Here is a 25000-nt window from a genome sequence, read left to right on the forward strand (position 1 = left end):
CAGCGCTGTGGTATTGACCAAGACTCCACCTGTAGCCGTTATTTTGTGTTTTGTTTTCATATGTACACATGGCTGGATGTCTCCTAAGGTACTGTGCAAATGTAATCAGTGGGAGGCCGAGTGATGTGGTGAACAGGAGGGATGTATGTGTGTGTGTGTGTTTGTGTGCTGAACTATGTATTTGTCTGCTGGCTGTATTATCTGAACACTTGGAAAGTGTGAGATGTGCGTGTGAGAATGAGAACTTGGTTTTCTCTGGATACAGGTACAATTATGAGTTGCTTTTTCTCATCTTACACTTTCCACATTAATATAGGCACACTTTTACATAGCTACACACACTTTACACAGATAAATTCACTTTTGCACAGCTACACACTTTACAAAGATAGCCACATACAATTAAATTGAGACAATGTTTTCATCATGACCATTTCTCTAGAAAGCCCTCAGTTAAGTCAAAATACTACTTGCCAAAATATAACACACCATCGTCTTACCTCTGCTTCAAAAACCTTTTTCAAACTGACAAAACATGGTTCCTTATGAACCCACACTTCAGTTAATCTGAAGGTCGGTGAAATGATCGAACAGTAATTTGATGTAAAAGGAAGAATCAGAATAAAAATGATCATCCTGTCAAAACAAAGTTAGAGGAAGGCAGGAGTCATGTATGCTGACACTCCTGTGAGAACACGTCGTACTACTGGCAAACAAGCCAGGGGGCGCCGTGGGTTTCTTGTTTGCGGATTACTTTGAAACGTCTTTGAGTTTGTAGGAAAAATGATTCTGGTACATATGGAAACTGCAGTCATGCTCCGGCATGCTTTACGTGATCTGCTCGTGTGGGATCAGTGGATCTTTTTCATTTTTTCACTGAGAGGGAATTGGACAGAGAGGTCTCTGCCCTGCTAATTTTGTCCATTTGCTTTGCAATTCAACACAGTACAAACTTGCCTAAGTGTTGTGATTAATCCAGTGTTTAATTAAGACATTTGCACTAGATTTGCAGAGTGACTTTTTGAGTCTGTTCTGATGAGCTGTGAATGCGGTTATTGGTGCCAAGCAGTGTGCATTTTTAGACCGGGCCTTGTCAAACACCGGAGATATTGTCATGAGTGTTACGCTTCCAGCTCGGGGATTGTGGGAGGTGTTTTGCAAACAGCGTTTTGGGAGTTTGTGATTAGAGTCCGTACGAGAGAGGCAGGCTTGCGTGTTTTGGACACGGGGTCTCTGGAGAAGACTCGTGTGTACTAAGTGCTCTGATTCATGTGAGAACACCAAGTGGCGCCGTGCGAGCAATCAGGAACGCTCAGAACCCGGCGTCACCTGCAGGGGGCAAGGAACCTCGTCACAGACTCTCTCTTTGAGCAGCACATCTCTTGCTCTGCCTACACAGTTGCTTCTGAAACATCTCACCTAACAAACAGCATCTCAAGAATGCCCCTTGGCATCCTCGTTTACAGGCATGTAAACTCTCTTCCGTGCTTTCGTATCTTGTTCTGTATCTTCTCTATCCCCCCCCCCCCCTCTCTCTCTCTCTCTCTCTCTCTCTCTCTCTCTTCCCCCTCCAGCCTCAGTCACACACGACCCTGACCGCATACACTTATCGCCTGGCTCAGTGCAATCAATTATTGTTGCGGCGGAATCATTAATAATTTCCTAATGAAAACGATTCTGTTGATCTCCGCTGTGTTTTAATTAAACGTAATTACAGCGGTGCTCGGCTCCGCGGCAGGGACCCCTTCAGGGTGCCTCAAGTTTTAATACACTGATAATGAATTTTTTACATTGTGTTGGGTCGTTCGGTTATTATGCGTTCACGCTATTTCCCTGTGTTCACAGATAAGAGATAAAAAATGTAAAAAAAAAAAAATGAAAGAAAGACGTGCGAGTAGCTCTCCATGGTTTGCCGCCGTGGCGTTCAAAGGGGACGTTCACACAGGAAGAAGACAATTAGGGCGGACCGGGTCCTTCTCAAACTGTGGCCCCTTACGGGAGCGGAGTACTCCGGGGCAGCCGTCGGGGCTGACACTCTGTGCCACTTGCCGCACGTCTGGGACATTCAATCGGCTACGTTTGTAGCACAGGAACAGAGGCGAAGGCGCAGCCGAAATGCTGATCTGGGGAGGAGCAGCAAGCAAACAGATCGGTGCCTCGTGACGGAGGAAGGTGGGGCGGAGAGATGGAGGGCATAGAGGCTACGAGAGGGGGGGTGTAAAAATCAGAGAGGTCAGAGCGTAAAGTGTCTGGTCTGAGCTCTCTTGCTGGGAACAATACGTGAGAGAGAGCGTATCTGGTGTGGAGGGCTCTGAGACCAGAGACCACAGTGCACAAAGTCAGAGTGAATTAGTCTGATCCAGCAGTGCACAGCTTATGTAGAACACCCTCGTTACACTGGGCCAATTTGCACTTGCACAAAGGCAACCACTCAAGCCCCGCCCCCTCCCACCAACCCCGCCCCCCACCACCAAGAGCGCTCCGACTCACTGTAGCTGACCAGCTTTGGCCTAAGAGGCTTACACTCAAAATTTAGGTGACCTTTGGAGAAGAATAACACAATTGTTATTCAGTCATTGTTCACACCCAAGCGCACGAGAGCTGTGATATCAGGTGATGGCAGTCTAAAAGACTAATTGTGAGATTTGTTCAGTGAATAGTTCACTCCACTCCCGTCCTTTGGAATCACTTTTGGAAGCAGATTGTGTGGTAATACTATTCTGACATGAGTGTAGAATACTGCATAATCTGATTATTTTTATCATTTGGTGAGAATACAACAAAAAGGTTTAATACATCAAAAACAACAATAGCATGATTAACACTATTTTTTTAATTTCTTAACTTCCAAATGTTTAGTGAACAGCATTTTCAGCTCCCTTCTTGAAGGAATACTTCCACTAGAGCTAACAGTGCTAGCACTGTGGAGTATCACACTAACGCTAACAGAACTAGCGCACCCCTATTTACAATCATTCATTTTTAGATGTTAGCAAGCTTGGCTGTTATTTTGAGCACAGAGGCTTGATGGGTTTAATGGGAGTGGTGCAATGTGGAGTGGGGTGGGGCTTGTCGGAGGGGAGGGGAGGGGCTAGAAGAAGCTGCAGGACTGGAACATAGTGAGTTGCTAGGGGGAGGGGTTTAGTGCAGGCTGGGGAGGAGGTGGAGTATAGCAAAAATATGCAAATTGCAGCAAATATACACAAGCAGATACAAACATACACACATGTCACATGCATAGGTATAAGCTCTCACAGGGATGCATACACACATACACTCAGAAAGACAAGCACCCCCATACAAACTGTATTCACACCCACCATAGTTCAGAACTCTGTCGACAGACAACCAGAAATGGATAACAACAGATAACAAGAAAACAAATCCTTGAATGTCCTGAAACGGATAGCACAGGACAAAACACAGCTGGCTCTTCCTCAGACGCAGCCGCTTAAATTTACGAAAAGAGCTAAAGATCTATTATCAGTTGCTTTGACACGAGTTCTAATTTACAGTATGACAAACTACCTGGAAATGTAATCTGGCCCAGTAGGACAGCAAGGTGTTCTAACCTAGCATGTCTGCTTGCTGTAGTTATTAGCCAGTGTTCTATATTTAGGACCAAGCCTGTCCTGGTTGCTCGGAGCCACACAAAGGGGTCTCGCACTCAACCAGCAGGTTTCTATATAATGAATTATGCCACACAGCATGCTGGGATACATTCATTACTGGTGCATCCAAAACATTTTTCATACCAGCCCCTTCCTTAGCGAACGTGCGCTGCCTGGGAAGGTGTCGCTAAGCGCAAGTTTGATACGTGCTTGTGAATGTGTGAAGCGTGGAAGATTTGACTTACAGGCTGATGCAAGTGCCAGCAACAGAAGCGGTGCCACGTCTATATCCGCTGTGGGTAATGCCTACCCCCAGTGCACTCTGGGAAGCGGGGATTGTTTTGGAAAGCAGGTCTGAACGTTTGCGCGGAAGGGGAGAGATGCCTCGACTCCAGCCCACTGTGATGGAAGTCTGGGCTCCAGGTTTTCCGCCCTCCCTCCATTCAGGGAGCGATGACAAAGTGGGCTACCGGGTGCCCTAATGAGCTCCATTAGCGACCGGCAATTACCAAATCCAGGAGCGGATTTAGAATCGATGTGCAGATTTGAAGACCTGTGGAACTCATTTGGCATGATGAGGGAGGTGCAGGTCACAGAGCCTGTCGTGACCTGGAGACGACACAGGGCGCACCTCTGCCCCGGTGCCCCCCCCCCATTAGTCTCCTTTTCCTTTGTTTATGTATTTATATTTATTTATTTATTTTCATATATTACAGTCTTCTGGCAAAAAGATTAGGTGATTTTAAAGCAGTGCGTTATCTTCTTTAACAGCTTATCAACATTTAAATGATTTGATTGATAAAAGAGCACAAAGTTAAGGAGCCGGTTAAGAGGATAACTCCCCCCACTGCTGGCTAGTGATTACCAGACGAGACTAGGAAGCCGAAAATCCAGACCTCCTGCATCTCCACGCCGAGTGGAAGGAACTTCATTTTAGAGGCGAGGTGCGGCGGGGCATTATCGTTATGGAAACTGATAAATGGGAGTCATGGTTGCATCCTGCAGAGACCCCTCCCCCACCACCCCCAGCCCCTCCCCCTTTTTATTCATTCATTTCTTCCAGATGTCTCGTAACGGAGTGCACCCATCAGCAGGAAATAACCAGCAGGTGTGTCATGTATTCTTAAAAACCGAGGCCTTGAGATCTGTAGTGTCAGCGTGCCACGATCTGTAACCACGGCGCAAACAGCAGCCGCCTACATCCGGGATGAGATAAACGCATGCTGGCAGCGGGTCACGGATATCATCCCTGACGCTTTGTTACGCTCTGACAGCGTGGTTGGGCCACATCGCCTCACTATGAAGATGTTTGCGGAGGATAACGCGGAAGGCGACCCGACAGGGTGGAAAACGACAGACGTCCCTGGCTCGGACGTAACTTACTTAGTGCCCGACTTGCTGGCTTTTGCGTTTATTACTCTCAATTTATATTCTTCTTACGTCACAGCTGCGTGACTCCAGTCAGGACCGAAACAGCTGAAATGCTCTCTGTCGGCCTGCGAGCGTGCCCGACTGGAGAGGCGGGGCTTCTCTCCGACGACACATGCTAGCGCTAGGAGCAGGAAAGATAAAACCAGGCACGTACCTTTACTGTACACCACACAGTTGTTCTTGTTGTCTTCCGCACCCTGCCAAGTGACATCCAGGAGCCACCTGGGGCCTGTGCTCAGAACGACCGGCACTGGAGCCTTGGTCTTCTGCAAGAGGAGAGATAACACACACACACACACACACACACACACACACACACACACACACACACACGGCTTTAACTTATTTTGACGGTGATTAAGGAACACATTAATAAGTGTGAGATACGCTCAACTGCCATGAAGCTATCAAAGTGAACCTTGTTTTGTAATGCTGGGAATGGGGTAGGCATCTCTTGTGTGCCTGTGGTGGCGGGGGGGGTTAAGGAGTGCAGCAGGTGGGGCCGAGGGTACCATCACAGATTTATTTATTTTTTTTATTGGGGGAGGGGTCCAGGACACCACAATGTCCTCACACTAGAGTCAAGAGCAAAGAATTGTGGGATTTTTTTCCCCCCTCAGCGAACCGGTATCAGATCGCCCCGATTAGCCACTGATCCAGGGTGCCTGGGAAAATTACGAAGAGAATGCAGATGGCTTTGGGTGAGGCACGGAGGCACGGGCTGCCCGGTGAACTTTGGGCACATCGTCCCGCGCTTATCCGCCCTCATCTCACCATTTCCTGCGAAAAACGAAGGAGCCAGAGAGGAATGTAAAGAATCGGTATCAGTTTCAAAGGCCAGCGGAGGTTACGCTTCGTAATGTGCTGGCAAATTATTCGGAATGGGTAACGTCATTTTTCTTCCGCGCGAGCCGGGTCAAACCTGGAGCTTTAAGTTATTTCTCTAAATCAAAAGGAGGGAAGATACAGCGTCTGGCATCTCCACACAGGCCACTACAGAGAGGCCCAGAGTCCAGCTGGCTGGGGGATTTATTCTCCTTCTGATTTATACTCCATTTGTTTTTGTTTTGTTTTGGTCAAATAGCCCCCTCCCCCTACACACACACACACACACACACACACACACACACACACACACACACACACACACACACAAGGACAGCAAGAGCCTGAAGTACATCCTCTGTTGGGGAGGGGTGTGGTGTAGGAGAGGGCACTGGTCTGCTGTTATGGCAACCTATTACCAGCAGGCAAAGTGTCAGACTTTCTAGGCCATTACTTGTGAAGCCTCGGGCTTCTCTTCATTAGTGCCACAGAAATAGTTCAGCTGAGAGCCACAGGGCTGGAGCGCCTCCATGTCTCCTGCACTGTATCTGCAGCGGAGGCGTTTCGGCGCGCCACGCCACACCACGGCCCCTACTGCCCGCCCAGCGCTCACTCTGCAGCCACCATCCGTCTGCGGGACGTCTCGTACCGGACTGCACGGGACACGGGACGTGAACGCGTGTGCCGATGGGGCTCTGACAGACACGTCCAGCATGGGCGTCGCCCCCCGGACCCTCTCCGCACCCCTCCCCCACACGTCACCCAGCAACCCGTCCCGTACACGTGCGAGCGTCCGCCTGTCCGCAGCGGGATCGTTTATGTCGGCTCGCGTTTCTCCAGCTCAAATTAGCCCAACACTAAAGTCTCATATCCAGCAAACCTGCAGGTCGCACGCCCCGCCACTGGACCAAAGGAGACGGCCCGATTGTTGCCACGGTTACTATCTAAAATGAGAATCGGATTAACCCTTTCTCTGATCCTCTTGGTCCGGAGCCGATCTGTTGTTCCAAGGCCGGAGGTTCTCTCTCTCTCTCTCTCTCTCTCTCTCTCTCTCTCTCTCTCTCTCCTCTCTCCTCTCTCCTATATTCAAGTTCATTAGATGCAGATGCTGCTTCTGGCTGTTCTCTGACAATTTTGATATAATTCACGTTAATCAATAATAATAATTTGTTTCACTAATATCAATGGCAAGTTATAAAATAAATGTCATTAATTTAATTGAAATTCTGTAATGTCAAATGTAATGTCTTCTGTGCTTCACTACTGCACACACTGGTGTTTTTTAAGTACTGGTAGTGACAGAGCAGACATGAACAGATACAGTTAGATTTAGAGAAATCAGTAGATTATGATGAAGCATTTTCACATGAATGTAGTTTTAGAGTTTAAATATGCACATTAAAAGAAATTAAATCAAATAATACCTCTTGATTTAAAAGTTTTAATATTTAACACTGATTAAAAAAGTCAGAACACACAATACCAATGTGTCTGACTTTTATTATTTAAAGTTGTCTGACAAAAGAAATTGAAGGTTTCATTTAGTGGCAAATGTAACTGAATCAATTAGGTAAATTTAGTAACGTGTGTTTGCGTGAATTTGGGTGTGTTTGTGCATGTGTGTATGCATATGTAGGTGCGTGTTTATGTGCATGTGTACTTGTGTGTGCGCTTGGCTGTGTGTGTGTGCAGGCCTCCAGCCTCCAGGCGTCCCCCCCCCCCCCCCCCCCCCCCTCCTCTCAGTGTCCACGTGCTTCTCATTCTTCATCCGAGCTCGGCTGCCTCTCCCCGTGTAAGAGATACAGCGGGCCAAACGGGGCCAGTCAGCGGCCCAGTCATTACAAACTGATGCTCCAAATTCGCTATAAAATGAAAATCAATATTTCCGCGAGTTGCTGCAACATAAAAGATAACCTTCATTGATTTTCCCTGACTTGGACCTCACGCGATAAGATCTAATATAAATTTTCGGCCGCTTGGATTTGGATCAGAACAGGAGAGGCAGGGGCTCCCGATAAGTTCCCCCCTCACATCCGTTAGAGGTGATGTTTTTGTGCTTCCCCCCCCCCCCCCCCCGACACCCCTTTTCTGAGCCGAGGCTGTGCTATTTATAATTGCCCCAATGCGAGCGAAAAGCTTCTATCGGGAATCTGCTCTAATTTTTTTTTTTTATAACTGAGAAGCTAAAGCCAGTTCCGGATAATTTGGAAATTTCAGGGGGAATTGTGATGGCGCTGATGTGACGGTGGTGTGGCTGGCACCACCAGACGATCTAACCTGTAATAGCTCGTGTGCCCGACTCTGATTAAATGATGAAAGGCCTTGCCTTCACCGCAATAAATTAACCAATCGCACAAATCCCAAATCACGGCTAATCCGGCCTTGATACCATGATCCTCTGATCAGCTGAAGGAGGTGAGGTGAGAGGAGGGTTCCGATGGTGGCTGCCTCCACCCGCTCTGACTTCCAGCTGCCGTTGTAAACAGCCAGATAATGACGGTATTCCTGACCACCTCCACCACACCCGAAGAGCCTCTTAAGCTGCTTCTTTGCCTGTCGGCCTGCCAGAAACAGTAGTTGGTTTGTTTGTTCATCTATTACTCCTTACCAGACATTTAGCTTGTTTTCAGTTGCTATTATCTCTGTTACTCCTAAGCGTGGCGTTAACCTTTATTGTTTGATTTCCCCAAGAGACGAAAAAAAAAGAGTCGGTTAGAAAAGATCCTGCAATTTCCTCTTTTGGCCAAGAATAGGTAGAGGGATTGTTTGTCCAATATGGTAGTTTTTTTATTTTTTGGGCTGGGGAGAAGGGGGGGGGGGCTGCATTAATTCAGAACTGGAATGTACCATTAGCAATTGGTACATGCAACCACACACTCTTCTAAAGCAATAATTACTATTGTTTTTTTTACAGAAGTATGTATAGTCAAAAAGCATTCTGACGATCACATAATAAATTCATTTCAAGTTAATTATATAAAGTGACCAAAATATTTAATAGATTACCGTTCTGAATGTGCAAACCTGGAACTGTGCATGATGAGGAATTAAACTAGTCCAATATGGACAACTTGTGATTCTTAAAAACCCTGCATGTACCGAACACCAAGAGAGGAGAGTGTCATTACTTCATACTTCTAATAAATATGCCTGAGTTTTCTAGAAATACATCCTTCATCTGTTCTAGTTTCATCACTAACCTTCAAAAAATACCCTGCCCTACATATGTTTCATTATATTTTATATATATATATATACATATATATGTTTCATTTTATGAAATATATATGTTTCATTTTCATTTAAATATGATGCATTTTTTTTCATATATATGATAAGGGTATGATTAATTAGGCAATTTACACTCATACCAAATTTCAGTATGCAGGATGCAGGAATGTCTTCAGGATGCAGGAGTTACAGTTGCTGGACTCTCTGCTCAGGGAGGGACCTTCTGTCCCTCTAAGGCCACGGAGGTGGTGACCAGCCACCATCAAGGTGATGTGTGTGTGTGTGTGTGTGTGTGTGTGTGTGTGTGTGTGTGTGTGTGTGTGTGTGTGTGTTGGGGGGGCTTTGTGGTCCGCACGTGTAGGACAGCACAGCGGCCATCCCCGAGATTCTGTTTACAACCCGCTGCGTCCTCCCACGCCTCGATAACGCCCCCCCACAATTAGTTGTTCGCTATGATGAAACAAATTGCATGTGGTCAACTGGAACTTTCATTAAGCGAGATTTACCTCTAGCCTCCCTTATCGCTGAATATTAATATTTCCCCCTGGTTTCTGGCATGGATGACTTACAGGGAAGGTTTTTTCCCCATTGCAGTAGAAATGTCCCAGGCCTGTTATATACACACAGAGGCCATCGTGGGCTGAATGTTTAAGAAAGAAAAAGCGTGCCACATTTTACTGACTTTTGTTTTCCTTTGAACGGCTACTTAGAAGGTCTGTGTCTGAAGCTGCTGTCTGCCTCAGAAACAAGGCTGCATCCTGAAGCCCTCACCTGGTGCTGCTTCCTTCGTCATTTACATGGCAGTGGATTTTCATCATCTAACAAGATACCTCTTCACTGCTTTACCGTTCATTTGTGTATTTATTTAATTATTTCACCCCCCCCAACCCCGCCAGCATCTGCTATTGGGAGACTAAATAACAGAAATCGGCAAGAAAAGAAGAAACTGCGTGCTAATTCCCTTTGGAGATAGATCTTGGCACCTGCCCTGTCATAAATCAGAGAATTTTTTCGATATGAAATGAGGCAAGCTGCTCTAATCATTTCTGCATTTCAAATTGGATCACTTGCTCAATCGCTTGGCTTTTAAACTGCTCGCCTAAGAGCAAATGTGCCAAATGTGAGGTGAGAGATAATGGTGGTGGTGGTGGGGGGGGGGTGGTCGGTCTCAGCACTGTCGTGCTGTACTTAGTTTACTGCTTGAGTGAAAAAGAAAGCATTTCTCTGCCCCCCACCACCTCACAACCCACCACACAACCCAAGGCCACCACCTCCCCCCGCCCAGCTTACTCTTTTCAACTTTGTTAAATTGACTTTTTCTTTTGAAATCGATAAAATTGAGAATCGCTGTGGTGCCGCCGGTCTCTTAAGGAACACCCATTAATGTCCCCACAAGCCATTATTTTCTGCCATTCGCAGTCACTATAGGGACTGTATGTTGTATACTGATTCAAAATCGCCATTTACAAAACACCATTCGATTCTTTGCTGATTCAGGCTGTACAAATGCTTTACATTCTCAGGGATGGAAATGTTGTGCAATGCAATGTCAACATTAGATACTGACTATGCATAGAAAATAAGGGATTTATGTAAAGATTGCATCCGCAGCCAGATGTCAATAATGTGACAATAGGAACAAAGATTTAATGTGTGATTTCATAACGCTGTCGCCGCTGACACTTCTGACTTTAATGTGTTAATGACATTAATGGTGTTTATCTGATGCTGAACGCAAATCATTTCAGTGCATCTGTACATGTTTTCTTCCTGACATGTAAGATACAATAGGGTGCCAGTGAAGGCAATAAAAAGAAAAGAGAGGATGAAGGGAAGAAAGGAGAGGAGGTGTGTGTGTGTGTGTGTGTGTGTTGATGCAGGGGATGCCAGCCAATTCCAAGCATCTTACATTCTCCCAAAGCTTCAGGCATGGAAGTATGCTAAAGCCATCAAGTTTAGTACATGCTTAGCCTGCCTTCAGGACAGGAATGCACTCTCTCTCAGTCACTCTCTCTCTCTCTTTCTCTCTCCTCGCAATGCTTTGCTCACAGTACTAGTCTTAAAGTAACTATTTTATAATTATTTTGACAAAGCACAACTCTTCAGACATCTACAAAATTCATTTTAAGTTGCAGTAATGCTCCTCGCTGCACCGGGCTTATTGACGCAAACATATTTACGTTACCCGAACGTATATGCAGTACGATAACTTCACATACTGGCAAGGCTGACCAAAACCGACTCTTGAAATCTAGACGTACCAAAGCTGCGGTGGCAGTAAGCCAACCACCGCACGTCTGCGCCAAAGCCGATTCTGTCCCGACCGCGCACACCGCCGGCACGGCCACAAAGGCGGAAGTGCTCGGCGCTCCGAACGCTCTGCTTTGCATTCTAATAGAGGCTGGGAGGGACTGTGCTCTCTCTCCCCTCGCGTCCCGGAGCGGCGTGAGGTGACAAGCCCGTTTGCAAAGACTTCGCCATTTCAATTTGAATGCCCCCCCCCCCCCCCCCTCCACCCCTTTGAATCCAGCCGGCGGTTTGTTTGATCTCGGCGCGGGGGGCTGGCGGCCGTCTCCCGTGGCGAGGGCCCCGGCGGGGGCGAGTCATAATGGGGCCCGCTCCCCGCAAAGTTCCGCCGACCCGCGCGACTCCCCCAACGCCTGAAGGGAGCGGGGTGCATTCTGACCTGCCTCGGCATTGAGCACCATGCCAAGCCAGACACAACACGGAGGACCGGGTCTCTGTACACGTCGCACTGCACACACGCAAACAACTTCCTCCCAAACATGAAATGCTGGACTTTTCTTAGAACTCCTGCCTGAGCGCGTACTGGGAGAGATACGGTACCTGCGGCCTCCTGAGAAGGGGGTTATTAACACATGCCAGGAAATAACACGCAGGTTATTATAAAAAACTCCAGCGATGGGTCCGAGAAATTACTTAACCATGCCCGAGTCGAGGCCGCCCGTGAACTTTTCTCACCTTTGTTGGAGAAGCGACAATTTGCATAATCTGACAGAGGCCGTACTAGAGGTGCACAATTTGAGTAGGGTTTTTTTTCTCTTGAAGGATGCACTTTTGAGAGATGGGTTCTTCGCAAATGTACTCTAAAGAGCAGTCATATTTACTCAGAGGTAAAGCTGATAGATAACCAGGGTGAACTCAGCCCCATCCGAATGCATTAGACGTGAACTCCCTTATCAGAGAGTCTCAGCACGACGGCCTGCCACTCAAGGACGGGTTTCCGGGCCCAGCTATGCTCTTTGTTACTCAATTAGTTTACCCACGGGCCCCCGCGGGCCAATATTACTGCTCCGACAGCCGTGTAGGCACGCTCTTCATGTGCTAGACCACCGGGACAGACGGCCAGACGCCGTCCAGACGTCCGCCTCTCTCCGGCCCTTTCTCGAGCGTTTTTATCTCACGAGAGAGCCGGCTGCGATAGCGCACCAGATGACTGCCATGAGGAAAGGGAGAGACAAAAAAAGGAAAGAAAACACACACACAAAAAAAAAAAAAAAACAAAAAAAAACTAATCGCCAACGATTTTCGCACTGCATACTTTCATTCTGTGCTGTTCGTCCATCTGGAGTGGCAGGGGGGTGGAGGGGGGGAGGGACTTGCTGGCATCCGACGAAAGGAGACAGCGTATGGATGACCGCGGGTTTCGGGGGGAGGTTGGGCTGCAAGTTCTGGGGCTCGGGGATGGTGATCGGGGCCAGAGCAAGAGGGCCGAGTGGCAGAAGGGCCTCCCTCCCGCTCGGAGCGGGGCAGGGCGAAAGGTTTGATGTCCCGGCCAACGCGGCACACGGGGACACGGAGAGACTGAAGTGTCAGATCTGAGATTGAGAAGGGAGTCATGTGTAGAGCACTGCGGCGCGTTCAAAACAGGAAACGGCTGCGGAGTTCACAGTGGCCCATTCCAAAATCATCTAGATCGGAGCAACGAAGCCAAAAAAATAAAAAAAATTCCTGCGGAAAAAAAAATAACGAAGGTCTCACGTTAACCGCGTTAGGCGCGTGCGACAGGCTGCCAGCACTGGAACGCTGCGGGCCGACGGCGTCCCGCTTCACACTCCGCTCTAGCAATTAGCTCGTTCGCCGAGCGGAATGCCGAATTCCGGTGGGGCTATCGCGTTCGGCAGCGAAAAACAATTGCGGATTATTTTCCGACTGCTTTCCAGGGAAGTTGCCTTGCCGTCCCATGCGGAGAGCCTTGGCAGCGACAGATGGCGAAGCAGCTGGTCTTGCTCGTGGCCCTCTCCATCGCACTGGGCTCTGTTTGCGGTGGAGTTTGTTGGTGTATGGACACACCTTTGGCTGGAGTGCCGCGTCCAGGCCGCGGAGAGAATCTGCACGGCGCCGGCTGGCCGAGGCCGTCTCCGTCGAAGCCGATCGACGTCAAGGAGGTCGTGCGTTGCTATTCTTTTTTTTTTTTGATGGACTGTTTCATAACAGACATGGCTTCTTCTGTGCTGCAGAGGTACAATCTTTAATGAGCTCGTGACTCATGAAGTTCTCACAGGGAATTAATGACAACTAACGGGCAAAATAACGGGCAAAATTACACAAAAGACGTTGAAATACTGGAGAACACTGAGAAGGTCGGCGGGTCTTCCATCCTACGGACATTTTCATCAGTCCCTGGGAACCGTCTCTACCTCTGCTGGAGGCAAGAGCATTTTGTTTGAGAGACACCCCACAATCTCATATTTCCAGCTCTTTCCTGATCTGAGATCAGCCCAAACTATTCATGCAACCAACATCATCCTATTCTGTTCAGATGAATCTGTTCTTTACATGATAAAATGATCCCATGTGCTTCAGGCTCCAGCTCGTAAACAAACAAACAAACAAAAAAAAAACTTGCTATTTTTAATTTTTTGCCCCTTCAAAAACACGTCATAGCAGCTTGGACTTCAGGAGATCGTGATCAGATCTTGCCAAATATCAGGTCCTGAAAAGTGAGCGAAAGAAAATGAAGCACGATAGTGAATAAACATCACTATTCGGAAACGACGTCGTCTCGCCGAGAAGAGACGCTATCGTCTCGCGGGCCCCATTTTCGCCGCTGTGTGCGAGAGCAGCATTTGCTAGTGTCGCATCGAGTCGCGGCTGCGGTCGAACGCGCCCCGCGGCCACGGCGCCCCTCATCTTCTAGTCCACCCGAGGGCCATGCCAAAGGTCACGTTCACCTGTCATGTGTGACCTCTGCGCTCGTCTGTGTCCCTGGAAGAGGCCGGTACGATGAACACGTCCATATCGTCCCGCCACAGAGCTGCAGGGGAAAGTCTTTAGAGGGAAGCCGAAGAAAAGAAACCCCAACATTTCCCAGCATCCCCTGCTCGGCAGGGTCACGACCCCTACTAATCTATATTTCTCCACCCTCCAGGTTCTCAGGGTTTCATTGAGAAGAAAGAGATGAAAGAGAAGCTCATCTCTAGGAACGTGGCCTCCATGTTTGCAGTTCCTGGTGGAGTGCAGACGGCTGCCTTTTGATCTAAATCTGACTGCGAACTCGCGGTATTTATTGAATTATTTATTTATTTATTGCTGAATTTTGCTTCATTGTGAACGACTTTGTGCCAAAAACGAACTGCAAAGCCGAGGTCCAGGAGAAGCAGATCATTAGAGACGTCCCCCCGCCTGGCGACTGGGCAAAGCCCAACAAAGTAATTGGTGCATGCAATCACAAATTGGTTCTCCGCCTAAAATTTGGGCCTATTATTTCATTAGATAAAGCCACACTCTGCATGCCAAAATCATTTGTGTGTCCAACATGGAATTAAAATCCTGTTATTGCCTGATACTAGACCACATTACCAGCCTCTGACGGAGAAGATTTCCAGTCTGATAAATAAAGTAAGCTGATGGAAATATGTGAATATGTGGCAAAAAGAGGCAGGCTGAGCACTGCTCACACGCTCTCTAACACTCTCCCTTGGTTAAGAGTATATAAATACCATTTTCATATATAATTAGATGTAACTGTACATAATTGATTAAGAATGTGTGCACATGAGAACGATGTTTATGTGTGTGTGAGCTCGTGCACATGTTTTTTTCAGTGTATGTGTGCGTGCGTATGAGTGCACGCGCGCTTGTGTGTGTGTGTGTGTGTGTGTGTGTGTGTGTGTGCACGCGCTCCATCCATACTCCACTCTCAAGTCCCACTGATTCTCGGTTCCAGCCATGTTGAATCCCCTTTCCCTTATCAGGGCAGTCCAGGCCTGCATCAGGCTCTCCTTGCTATGACAGAGGCTACAACAATGGGCGCGCGATACCAATGCTTAGCGCTGCGTTTCGGAGGGGAAACCTGCCACGGGCACAGATTAACAACACACACATACACACACACACACACACACTCCCTCACAAACATACACTCGGTATCACACACACACATCCTCACGCGTCCCGCAAAAACAGATTGCAGCCGCCAAAACAAAACATTTTTCAGAAGTTCGAGCTCTTGATTAATGAAGTAATGACAAGAAGAAAAATATAATTTGGGCACAGCGAATGGAAAATAAAAACAAGCCAGCGGCCGCCGCTTGCTCAGGTATGGGGCTGTGAGCAACAAGCCCGTGTGGAGGGAGAGGAGAGGAGAGAGGAGGTGATAAATACGGGAGTGACAGCTTGAAGAATTCCTCCTGCGCTCTCGTTGCTTGGGACCCTCTGCACCTAACCTCCCGCTAAATTACAAAATAAAAGCCTCCAGCCTCCTCTCTCTCTCTCTCTGCAAATAAAGACACTATCTTGTCATTTTCCAGGTCTTCGGCACAGGTAATGCGCTCCACAGCCACAACCACTGCGACCGGCTGCAGGCTAACGTCGCGTCTGTCATACAGTCCAGGAACCGTCTCATTAGGACCGTGGAGTCATGCTTTTAAAAATGTTATGGGGTTCGGAAAAGAATTCCTGCATCAGCCACACCTCCTGGACATAGGACACACCCCCCTGGGTAGAGTACACACCTATCGGACATAGGACACGCCTCCTGGCCAGAGGACACACCTCCAGCTCTTTAACTCCAGCTTGAAATGAGCCCTGTAAGTTCAGGCGAGCGTGAGCTGGGTGAGCTGCCTCACCACACGTTTCCTCGTGCTGGATATCTACATATCTATCTATCATATCTAATATCTATCTATCATATCTAATATCTATCTATTTGTTTTTTTCTGCATCTGTTCGTTAGTGCCGAAAGGCATTCTTCACGATGGCCGTCCACTCCCCACACACTAAACTATTAGTCAGCTTTCGAATCAATTATGGACACCTGCAGGGGGAGGCGGGCGTCCGGACCGATGCCCTAGGGCACCAGTGAGGATGTCCGTGAGGGATGGGTCCAGGCCCTGTAATTACCACCATGGACACACCTGCTACCCAATAACTTTGACCCTGACTGGCAGGCCAGCCACCGCATGGCACACGTTTGTGTCTGAGTGTTATCATTAATTTGTGTTAATTTGGGTGTGTGTGTGTGTGTGTGTGTGTGTGTTGGAGGGGTAGTGGTGGGCAAGCTCATGGCTCACCTGTACAGGACCTGCTGGGTAATTGAGCACTAATGACCTGATTGATCTGCAAAGAAAGAGCGAGAGAGAGAGAGAGAGAGAGAGAGAGAGAGAGCGAGAGAGAGAGAAAGAGGGAAGGAATGAAGAGAAGAAGGGGGATGAGGAGAGAGTGATGGAGAGAGCGAGACAGGGAGAGCGGAAAAGGAAGGAAGAAAAATGGGAGCAGAGGAGAGAGAGCTGATAGGAAGGATGAAAAGGAGAGAGAGAGAGAGAGAGAGAGAGAGAGAGAGAGAGAGAGAGAGAGAGAGAGAGAGAGAGATAGAGGCAGTCTGCTCAGCCAGCCCTAATCACACACACCTACGCAGGCAGGGAGAAAGGAGACACCTCAGCAGGACGGGACTGAAGGGCAGAGCTGCTCAGGGCTTTACAGTGTGCTGAACATACAAAATATCATAAAGCACCTTCACAAGCTGCCTGATTGAATTTTCAGCCTATAGTCCTTGTTTCTCAATTTATTTCCCTACAAACGCTGCTCCTCCTCCCTATCAAACGCACTGCATCCTGCCCAGAACTCCATGAAAGTGCAGAAATCCTTATTTGAATAACCAAGCCCTTTTTTCCGATCATACGAAGCATGAAATCAGCTGTGGAGGGCCGAGCAGCGGGACAGCGAGAGCGGGACTCGTGTCCTGAAGAGCTGCTGTTGTATGGAACAATGTCATGGTCAAAGTGATTCACTATCTGAAGCAAGCGCTTCAATGTTTAATCAATAACTGGAACTTTTGTGAGAGACGACTCACTGAGTCATGAATTGTTCGAAACATGGTGGATGGCGTCCAGGCTGCAGAGTCTGCATTGTGTTTTGTGTAAACACACACACACACACACACACACACACACACACACACACACACACACGAGCGCGCACACACACATGCAAGGGCACTAAAACCCACTCTCACCCACCCACACCCATGGCAAAGCGAGGCACCGTCTCGAATCACGACAAACTCCCAGCAGCCCCACGGTGTCCCCCACTCCCCCCTAAGGTCGTCCTATCAGCTGTTAGCTCTGCCGTCCGTGCTGGGGACGTGTCATCATGTGAACCTATCTAAGGCCTGCAGATGCCCAGATCTAGCACTGCCACACTCTCTCTGTCTCTCTATCTCTCATTCCATCAACCCCCCCCGACACTAGCCCTGCCCCCTTGCGGGCTGCACATTCCAGTCATCCATCACCCCGTCCATCACCTGCTAAGCTAGCCGTCTCTAGCTGGGGCCCGACCCGGCCCGCTCATGCTGAACCCGCAACCTCCCATCTCCGCACACACGAGCGATCGCGCTCCGATTATTCAAAGAACTCATTAGGGCAAAGAGATAGCGAGTTCATCGTTCACGTCTCGTCACCCACATAATAATAAACTCACAGATCTGCTCCAGGGGAGACGTGGGGCACCGTGGCCCAGATCACCCCAGGCCCGGCCGATAGCGGGACGTTCCCTCGGCTGGGTGGCGGAGGGGTTAACCCGCTTCAAAGGCAGGTGGGGGCAGACAGTCCTCTGACTGGTTTGAGAATCACTCAGAGAGAAATTGATTCACCAGAGAATAAGGGCCACTGTTCATAAAAATGGTGATTTCTTGTGATGATGGAACAATCAGCTGTTGTGTGAAAGCGTTTAGTTGCTTCTGCTGTTCTGACCCCGTGCAGACACAGTGATGCATATATTCACGTCTTGGTTATCAACCACATCTCAGACCTCACCAGGATAACTGATGGACTAATGACATATACTAATGCTTATATATAATACATATATAATGTCATTTCTTCAGTTAAATGCCAGCGATATATAATACTGTATGACAGTTATATACAGTACAGAGTCTCATTTAATTCTTGCTTCTTGATCACTAACAAAGGTTTTAATACTTTATACTTTAATATTCCCAGAGAATCATATATATCATAAAATTATATCAACCCACAAATATATCCAAAGATTTAAGCAAGATCAGAGATTAAACAAGCCCTAACTGTAAACTTATTTGAGTATAAATAGAAATCTAAAGAGAGTTTTAGTGGTAAACAGAATATCACAAAAGATATTAGAATTTTTACAATATATGAGAAGCTCCTTTCAGAGACTAGACAAAAAATGCTCAGGAATGTTATGAGAAATGATTTAATAAAGTTATGCGCTTAAGTAATCCCTAAAAATAGTGCCTCTGAGTCCAAACTCCACCAGGACCTTTCCTTATGTTCTTAACAGGATAAATATAAGATTCGTTGCAATTTTTAATAAGTGTTTCTTAATTAATCCACATTTCAAATGGAATATTAAACCCTAAAGGACTCCTCTTCTGCAGTAGCCAGGTCAACATGTCTCTCTCTCTCCCTCCCTCTCTCTCTCTCTCTCTCTCTCTCATCCTCTCTCTTTCTCCTTTCAGTTATAAAAGCTACCAGCCTTTAAACATGTGGGGCTGACTGACTGATGTAGTGTCGGTCTGAGAATAACATCAAATACAACAGATCCTAAAACCATTCAATCGTGTCCTGGACTCCACTCAAAACCCACCAATTAAAGTATTTAGTCATAAAATATGCAGATTAAATGGTTAAAATGGACGCACTTCAAAGGTTTTTGATGGAGGCCAATTTGACTCTGGAACAGTCGAAGTGATGAGTTTGTGTTTGAATGTCATGGGAGGGTTTTTCTCCATCTCTCACCCTGTTCATTAAAATGGACATATCTCGCTCAAATGTATTTGTGCATGGAAGTTTCTAGAAAGCAGGAACAGAAATTAAGAAGATTTGAGGGAAAAAATGGTCTTCCAGTGAACTCTGACTATGAAAAAGTTTGCCATTTGAAAGCCAAAGGACGAACCCCTTACAGCGATTAACTACAGGAGCTTGCATGAAGAAACAACACACGAAACGCCATGAACGTCCAGGTCAGGGCAGAACTTTGCGATGGTGTTTTCATGCGAGAAAGCGAGCAAACTCGTCCAAACTGACTCGCGTTGCGACGCTGCGGGGCGAACGGGGGCTGGGTGGGTGGCGGACGTACCAGGCCGCTCGCGTTGGCGCTCATCTCGATCTTGCCGTCGAACGGCCCCCACGTGGTGCCGACGGGAAGCTGCTGTCTGCTGTGGATTCGTCGCTCGCCGTCCTTGGTCTGCAGGTCCAGTTCTCCTGCAGGAACAAAAGGAGGAGCCCGTGTCACTTACTGTCACCAGGCAAGACTCGCTGGCATATTTTCATAAGGAGAAGCACGACCGAGATTAGACAGAAAGTATATAAATCTAGGCCTCATCACCAAACATCTAACATTGGACTAGGTAGTGGACAGATCTGGCATCAGTGTTGGCCCGTCGTATGCTCATAAATGTAATTTTTTGAGAAGAGTGCAATGATCTTAGGTTAGGAGTTTTTTTGGAGGAGTTTTTTGGATGAAAATTATGAAAATTATGGCCATGTGAGTTAGACTGTGGTTGTGTGGGACAGTTTCCTCGGCACGGGGCACCTGTTCCCATAGCTGCTCTCCATCAGCCAGACTGTGTCGAAGTGGCGAGATGCTAGCGTCGCCTGACCAAGCGCTGCCCCCCCCCTTGACGATAAAGCCTTGCTGTGACGTGACAGGCTGTCTGGCTTGCTGCGAGGGGGCCTATTTCTGTTTTTCCGGGAACGGGCCCAGGCCTCTTGTTAACGGCGGGCAGAACACAGCCTTAATTAGCTGTCCTGCGGTGCTGCGTGACTAGCTGGGCTAGCGTCATGCTAGCTCCCCGGACGCCGCTATCTTATCAGTCTGATTTAGTGGACTTTTTTAGGACAGTGATTAATCTAATCTAATGAACTCCTGCTCCCAGCTTCTCTCTCTCATGTGGGCGTGTGTTTGTGGGGGAGCAGGCACACACATCTCAAGCGCATAATTCCGGATCGGAAGTCCTCGAGATCTGAAGTAGCAGAGGAGGGGTGAAACTCAGGACTCGAGGACCATCCTCTCCATCTCCCCACGGCTAACCCGCCCGGTTGGGGGGACGCTTACAAGCCTCTCGTTTCAGAGACCTGGCACACACAGCCCTAGACTGTAGCACCGGATACGTGAGTGCCTCTACAACCACGTAGCAACAAAAACCGCCTACTATCAAATCCCGTCCCCCCCCCCCCCCCCCCATCCCCTCCACCACCATTAGAGCTCAGAAAGTGTACCTCCCTCTGAGATCTGCTGCAAAAACTGCACTGCCAAGCTCCGTGTCCCCCTGACGTGCTCTTTGTATAGGCTGAAGAACCAACATGAGGCCTGAACTTTATAATGACCTATTCAAGTGCCTCGTTCCCTCCATACATATCAGACGTGTATCAGCGACACCATGACTTGTCTGCCTGCTGGAGAGGTAACTCTCCGCCTGCACGTAAACGGCGTCAGGTGACTTGTTTGCTAAATATCACAGCCACCTCCGCAATAGCTAACGTGCAGCAGACCAGGGAACAAACATGGAAGCCTCTTTTTTCTCCGTGTAAATGTCTAAACCCATAAAGCCGCACTGTACCTGCGCTGATAGGACAATACGGGTGGATGTGATGTTGCGCTGCAGGCCGTGCCAAACTCTACTTAAACCTCTATTTGACTTAGAATTAGGCATTTAAATGAATGTAGCATGGGATGTTTAGAAGGTAATGCACTGTGGCATCTCATTGGGTTAGAAATCCATAGCCTCAAATGGTAAATTGCTTAGATTGCTAAATGTAACTGTAACATAATAAATGTAAAAGGACCAGAACCTAAACAGAAGCGTGCCACTGACACCGTTTGAGTGTTTTTTCCCATAAGCCCCCACGCAGATTTGGCAGTCTTGGTATCCTGCGCGTCGGGAACACGAGAGAGCCGTGTGAGACTGCGACGAGCAGCGGGTCGGAGAAATGAGGCGGTGGCGAGGTGCGTGGGAGATTTGGGTGGGCAGGGCGTCTGTGGTGGACGGGTCCCTCTGAAGCCTGCCGTGGCCCCTGCCGCACTGTCAGAAGGTGGGCAGGCTCATTAAAGGGATGTAATTAAGCAGCATAGCACAGCTGGGCCACATCAGAGGCGGGCGAGCTCTCAGTCGCCTGATGCTTCCTGTTCCCTCTCCGATAAGACCCCATGGCCTTTTGCCACACACAGATACACACACACACACACACACACACACACACACACACACACACACACACACACGCACGTGCGTATGCGCACACACTGCATGCACACTTCTCTTTAGCCTCCGCTTGACACTTTCAGCAAAGTCCTTTCAGCAAAGCTGTGCCACTGCAACGGAGTTGGTGACTGGCCATGAGTGTGTGTGTGTGTGTGTGTGTGTGTGTGTGTGTGTGTGTGTGTGTGTGTGTGTGTGTGTGTGTGTGTGTGTGTCTAGAAGCTGCGCGTGTGGCAGTGGGGTGTTTGAAGTCGGATTGTGATCGACTGCCAGTCGTCTGTGGGCCGCTCCAAGGCCCTGCATCCCAGCTGCTGCGTGTTCTTCACACGCCCGAGAGACCCAGCGTCACGGACCCCCCCAAGGGTGCATAATCAACCCGTCCTCCGCCAAAACAACCCCCACCCCCTCAGCCTCCACGTCTCATTCGCCACCGGCATTTAGATGCCGCCCCCATCTTTTGGTAACGAGATGGAAATATATGGTGGGAGGCTGTCCAGCCCCGGATCCGGACACAGGAGAGCCAGGGATCGTGGCCGGTGCCGGTGCCGGCATCCTCTCCGCCAGCCATCTCTATCCCGGATGTGCTCCGAGTCAGAGCGTGCGTGGATAAGCGCTAGTGTCACCGGACGGCGTTATCTCGGGAGAGGGGGCGCTCGCAGCCGCACGCTCCTGCCCGCGAGGAGGTGTGAGCTCACGGGCCCGTGAAGGAGGAGGAAAGCGGGACAGGAACATTCGGGACCAGCAGGATCACTCTGCTCAGAACCGCCCTGCACTCAAACGCCTGCTGTTTAAAGCCACCATTTTGTGGCCTTTTAGGGGAGAGTGTTTCTTAATAGCAATAGGCACGCTGCAGAAAGCCAAGCCAGTTTGGGTCTCATTATTCTGCAATACAACTATAACCAATATTTCTAATAACACATACAGACCCCAAAAGAAAGCTGCATATTTAAGATACCAGGTCTAATATACAAGGCCTGTGTAATCCGTTTCGTTTCGGAATCTAATAAAAATATACTGTGATCCATTTTATGTTGACACGGGCTGAGGGATCCCAGAGCTGGGATTTGAATGGCTCCAGGGTGCTCCACTCCACGCCTCTCCTCTCCACGCCTGTCCACGCCCTGTGCCGAAATGCCATGATCTTGGCGAGGCGCAGCTGATGCTCCGACCAAAGAGCGAACTCCCCTCCACACCCCCACTCCTCCCTTGATAAGATCATCATCTGTCGCTCCTCCTTGGGGCTTGCTCCTTCTCTCTGCAGATACTTGGCAGGGGCATGAATGTCCCTTTTGTTGGGGGGGGGGAGGTGTTGAGGAGGAGGGGTGAGATCCTCCTCCTGATAGCAACCTCAAAAGATGCTCCATGCAGGCATCTGTTTGTTGCCCCGGCAATGGCGGAATGGTTGGGAGGGACGGCACTCCCGCATCCTCGTCGGTTGTCCCAGCAACAACCATGGAGACGCTGTAATGCCCAGGAAATGCCATCATAGACAAGGTGTCATAGACGGCACTGTGTCTTGATTATGGGATCAAATTCTCATACATGCCATGATCAAGGTTGTATAAACTATAATGAGTGGTTAATTTGTGGGCTTTGTGGGTGGGGCTTCTATTCATTACTATTCATTACTATTCATTACTATTCATTGTCATTGTTTCAGCGATCAGTGCTGCTTGCTCCATTCAAATGAATTCAAAATATTCTTTTAAAGAAGCAAATCCCGAACGAGAACAGCTGCGTCTCGCCTCTGACTGGTCAGTTTAAAACGTGAGAATAAGACGAGAAGAAACATGAACCCTGTGCAGAACCACTGTTGTGCTCTCTCAAACGTCTGCAGGTCACGTATGGTGCAAAGCGGCAGAACGGTTCGCAGAAAACCAAAAGGGTTTTTTTTTTTTTTTTTTACGTCAGTATTTCAAATTGAAATGGACATGAATTGAAAATGAATACATTTATTTACAAATAAAATTCTTTTATTGTGAAGCTTTGTTAAAAAACAAAAAAAAACATAAAACTGAAATGATAATGATTCAAACCAACTTGGTCTGGCAAAACAGTTTGGCAAAAACGTTTCTTTTCTTCGTCCAAAGTGAAAGCCGTACAAATACCCGACTGACTCGGAGCGTCTGAAAGGATGAAAAGGAGTCCACAGGTCCAAATGGGGGGCACATGGAAATGGGCTGTAAAACGTGCGGCCAACCCGTCGCGACGCTGGGGCCATTACGGACCGAAGGCCCAGGCCCGGCTGCTGTCGCTTCTGGAACGGTGTCAGGCGGGACGCAAATTAATATACCTACTGGAGCACACGGGCTGAGGCAGAGTGTGTCGTGTTGCTCCACAAAAGGGGTCTCGAGCTCAAAAAGAGATATGTGATATGAAATTTTACAGCTGAAGGAGAAATGTCAGAGCGCTTTGATAAGAGAGCGATGAACTTTCCCCCCCCACCTCAGCTACCCCCCCAAAGCCCCATTATCGGGACTGGGAGAACCAAACGCATCATTTATATCCAACAGTCTCTCCATTATCTCTGCTTCAGACACTTGTGTTAAAACACAGGAGGACCTTTTTACCTCTCTCTCTCTCTCTCTCACACACACACACACACTCCTCCCCGCTTCATCAGAATCCCCCTCCATTAGCTTCTCTTCTCCTTCAGCGCTTCTACCAAACCGAAATTTCTCCCTCCTAGGAAAGGAAGTCCGGACCGTGGAGCCCGGCTATCACGAAGCGTAGCGCCCCCCCCCCCCCCCTCACTAACATCGCCGAGCACTTCACCTGTTGTTTATCTGCGCTTTTTTTTTTTTTTTATCACAGTGCGGGTGCGTCAACATCAACCCCGATCGCCGAGCCGGAGGGCAGGTACCGTGGCGCCGGCCCAAGGCCCAAGTCCTCGAGCTCCTGTGATCTCCGGAGCGTTCATCTCGCTCACCGTGTCGCGCTGTCGGGCGTTTGCGCGTGAAGCAGGAGGGGAATGAGAGAGGGGAGAGGAGCTATCGTGAGCGTCATCTAGAGGACAGACCTGACAACTCTGCCTACCTGTGAGGTGGAACGAATTCAGAGTGCTTGTGAGGGATATAATTCCTCTCGCCTGTCAGCCCGAACTGAGTAATAGCGGCTATATTTGCGGGGAGGGAGCACTCGTGCGTCGTCGATTTTGCGGAGATATCTGTTTGAACCCGGCGATGGGTCTTTATGAAGA

At 48.5% G+C, this 25000-nt stretch overlaps 1 protein-coding gene across 1 annotated transcript in view; it reads right to left on the reverse strand.

Moving 5' to 3' along the window:
* Positions 1–4797: 4797 nt before the first annotated feature.
* LOC143519789 (zinc finger protein ZFPM2-like) overlaps positions 4798–25000 on the reverse strand; it is a 45788-nt gene continuing 25585 nt past the window's right edge. The window contains exons 5-6 of the mRNA XM_077013521.1: positions 19680–19804; positions 4798–5308 (exon numbers count right to left, since the gene is read on the reverse strand). Of these exons, the coding sequence (XP_076869636.1) occupies positions 5048–5308; positions 19680–19804 (386 nt within the window). The 3' untranslated portion in view covers positions 4798–5047. The remainder of the gene's footprint in view (positions 5309–19679; positions 19805–25000) is intronic.

This window comes from Brachyhypopomus gauderio, chromosome 7 (genome assembly GCF_052324685.1).
Source record: "Brachyhypopomus gauderio isolate BG-103 chromosome 7, BGAUD_0.2, whole genome shotgun sequence".
NCBI lineage: Eukaryota > Metazoa > Chordata > Actinopteri > Gymnotiformes > Hypopomidae > Brachyhypopomus > Brachyhypopomus gauderio.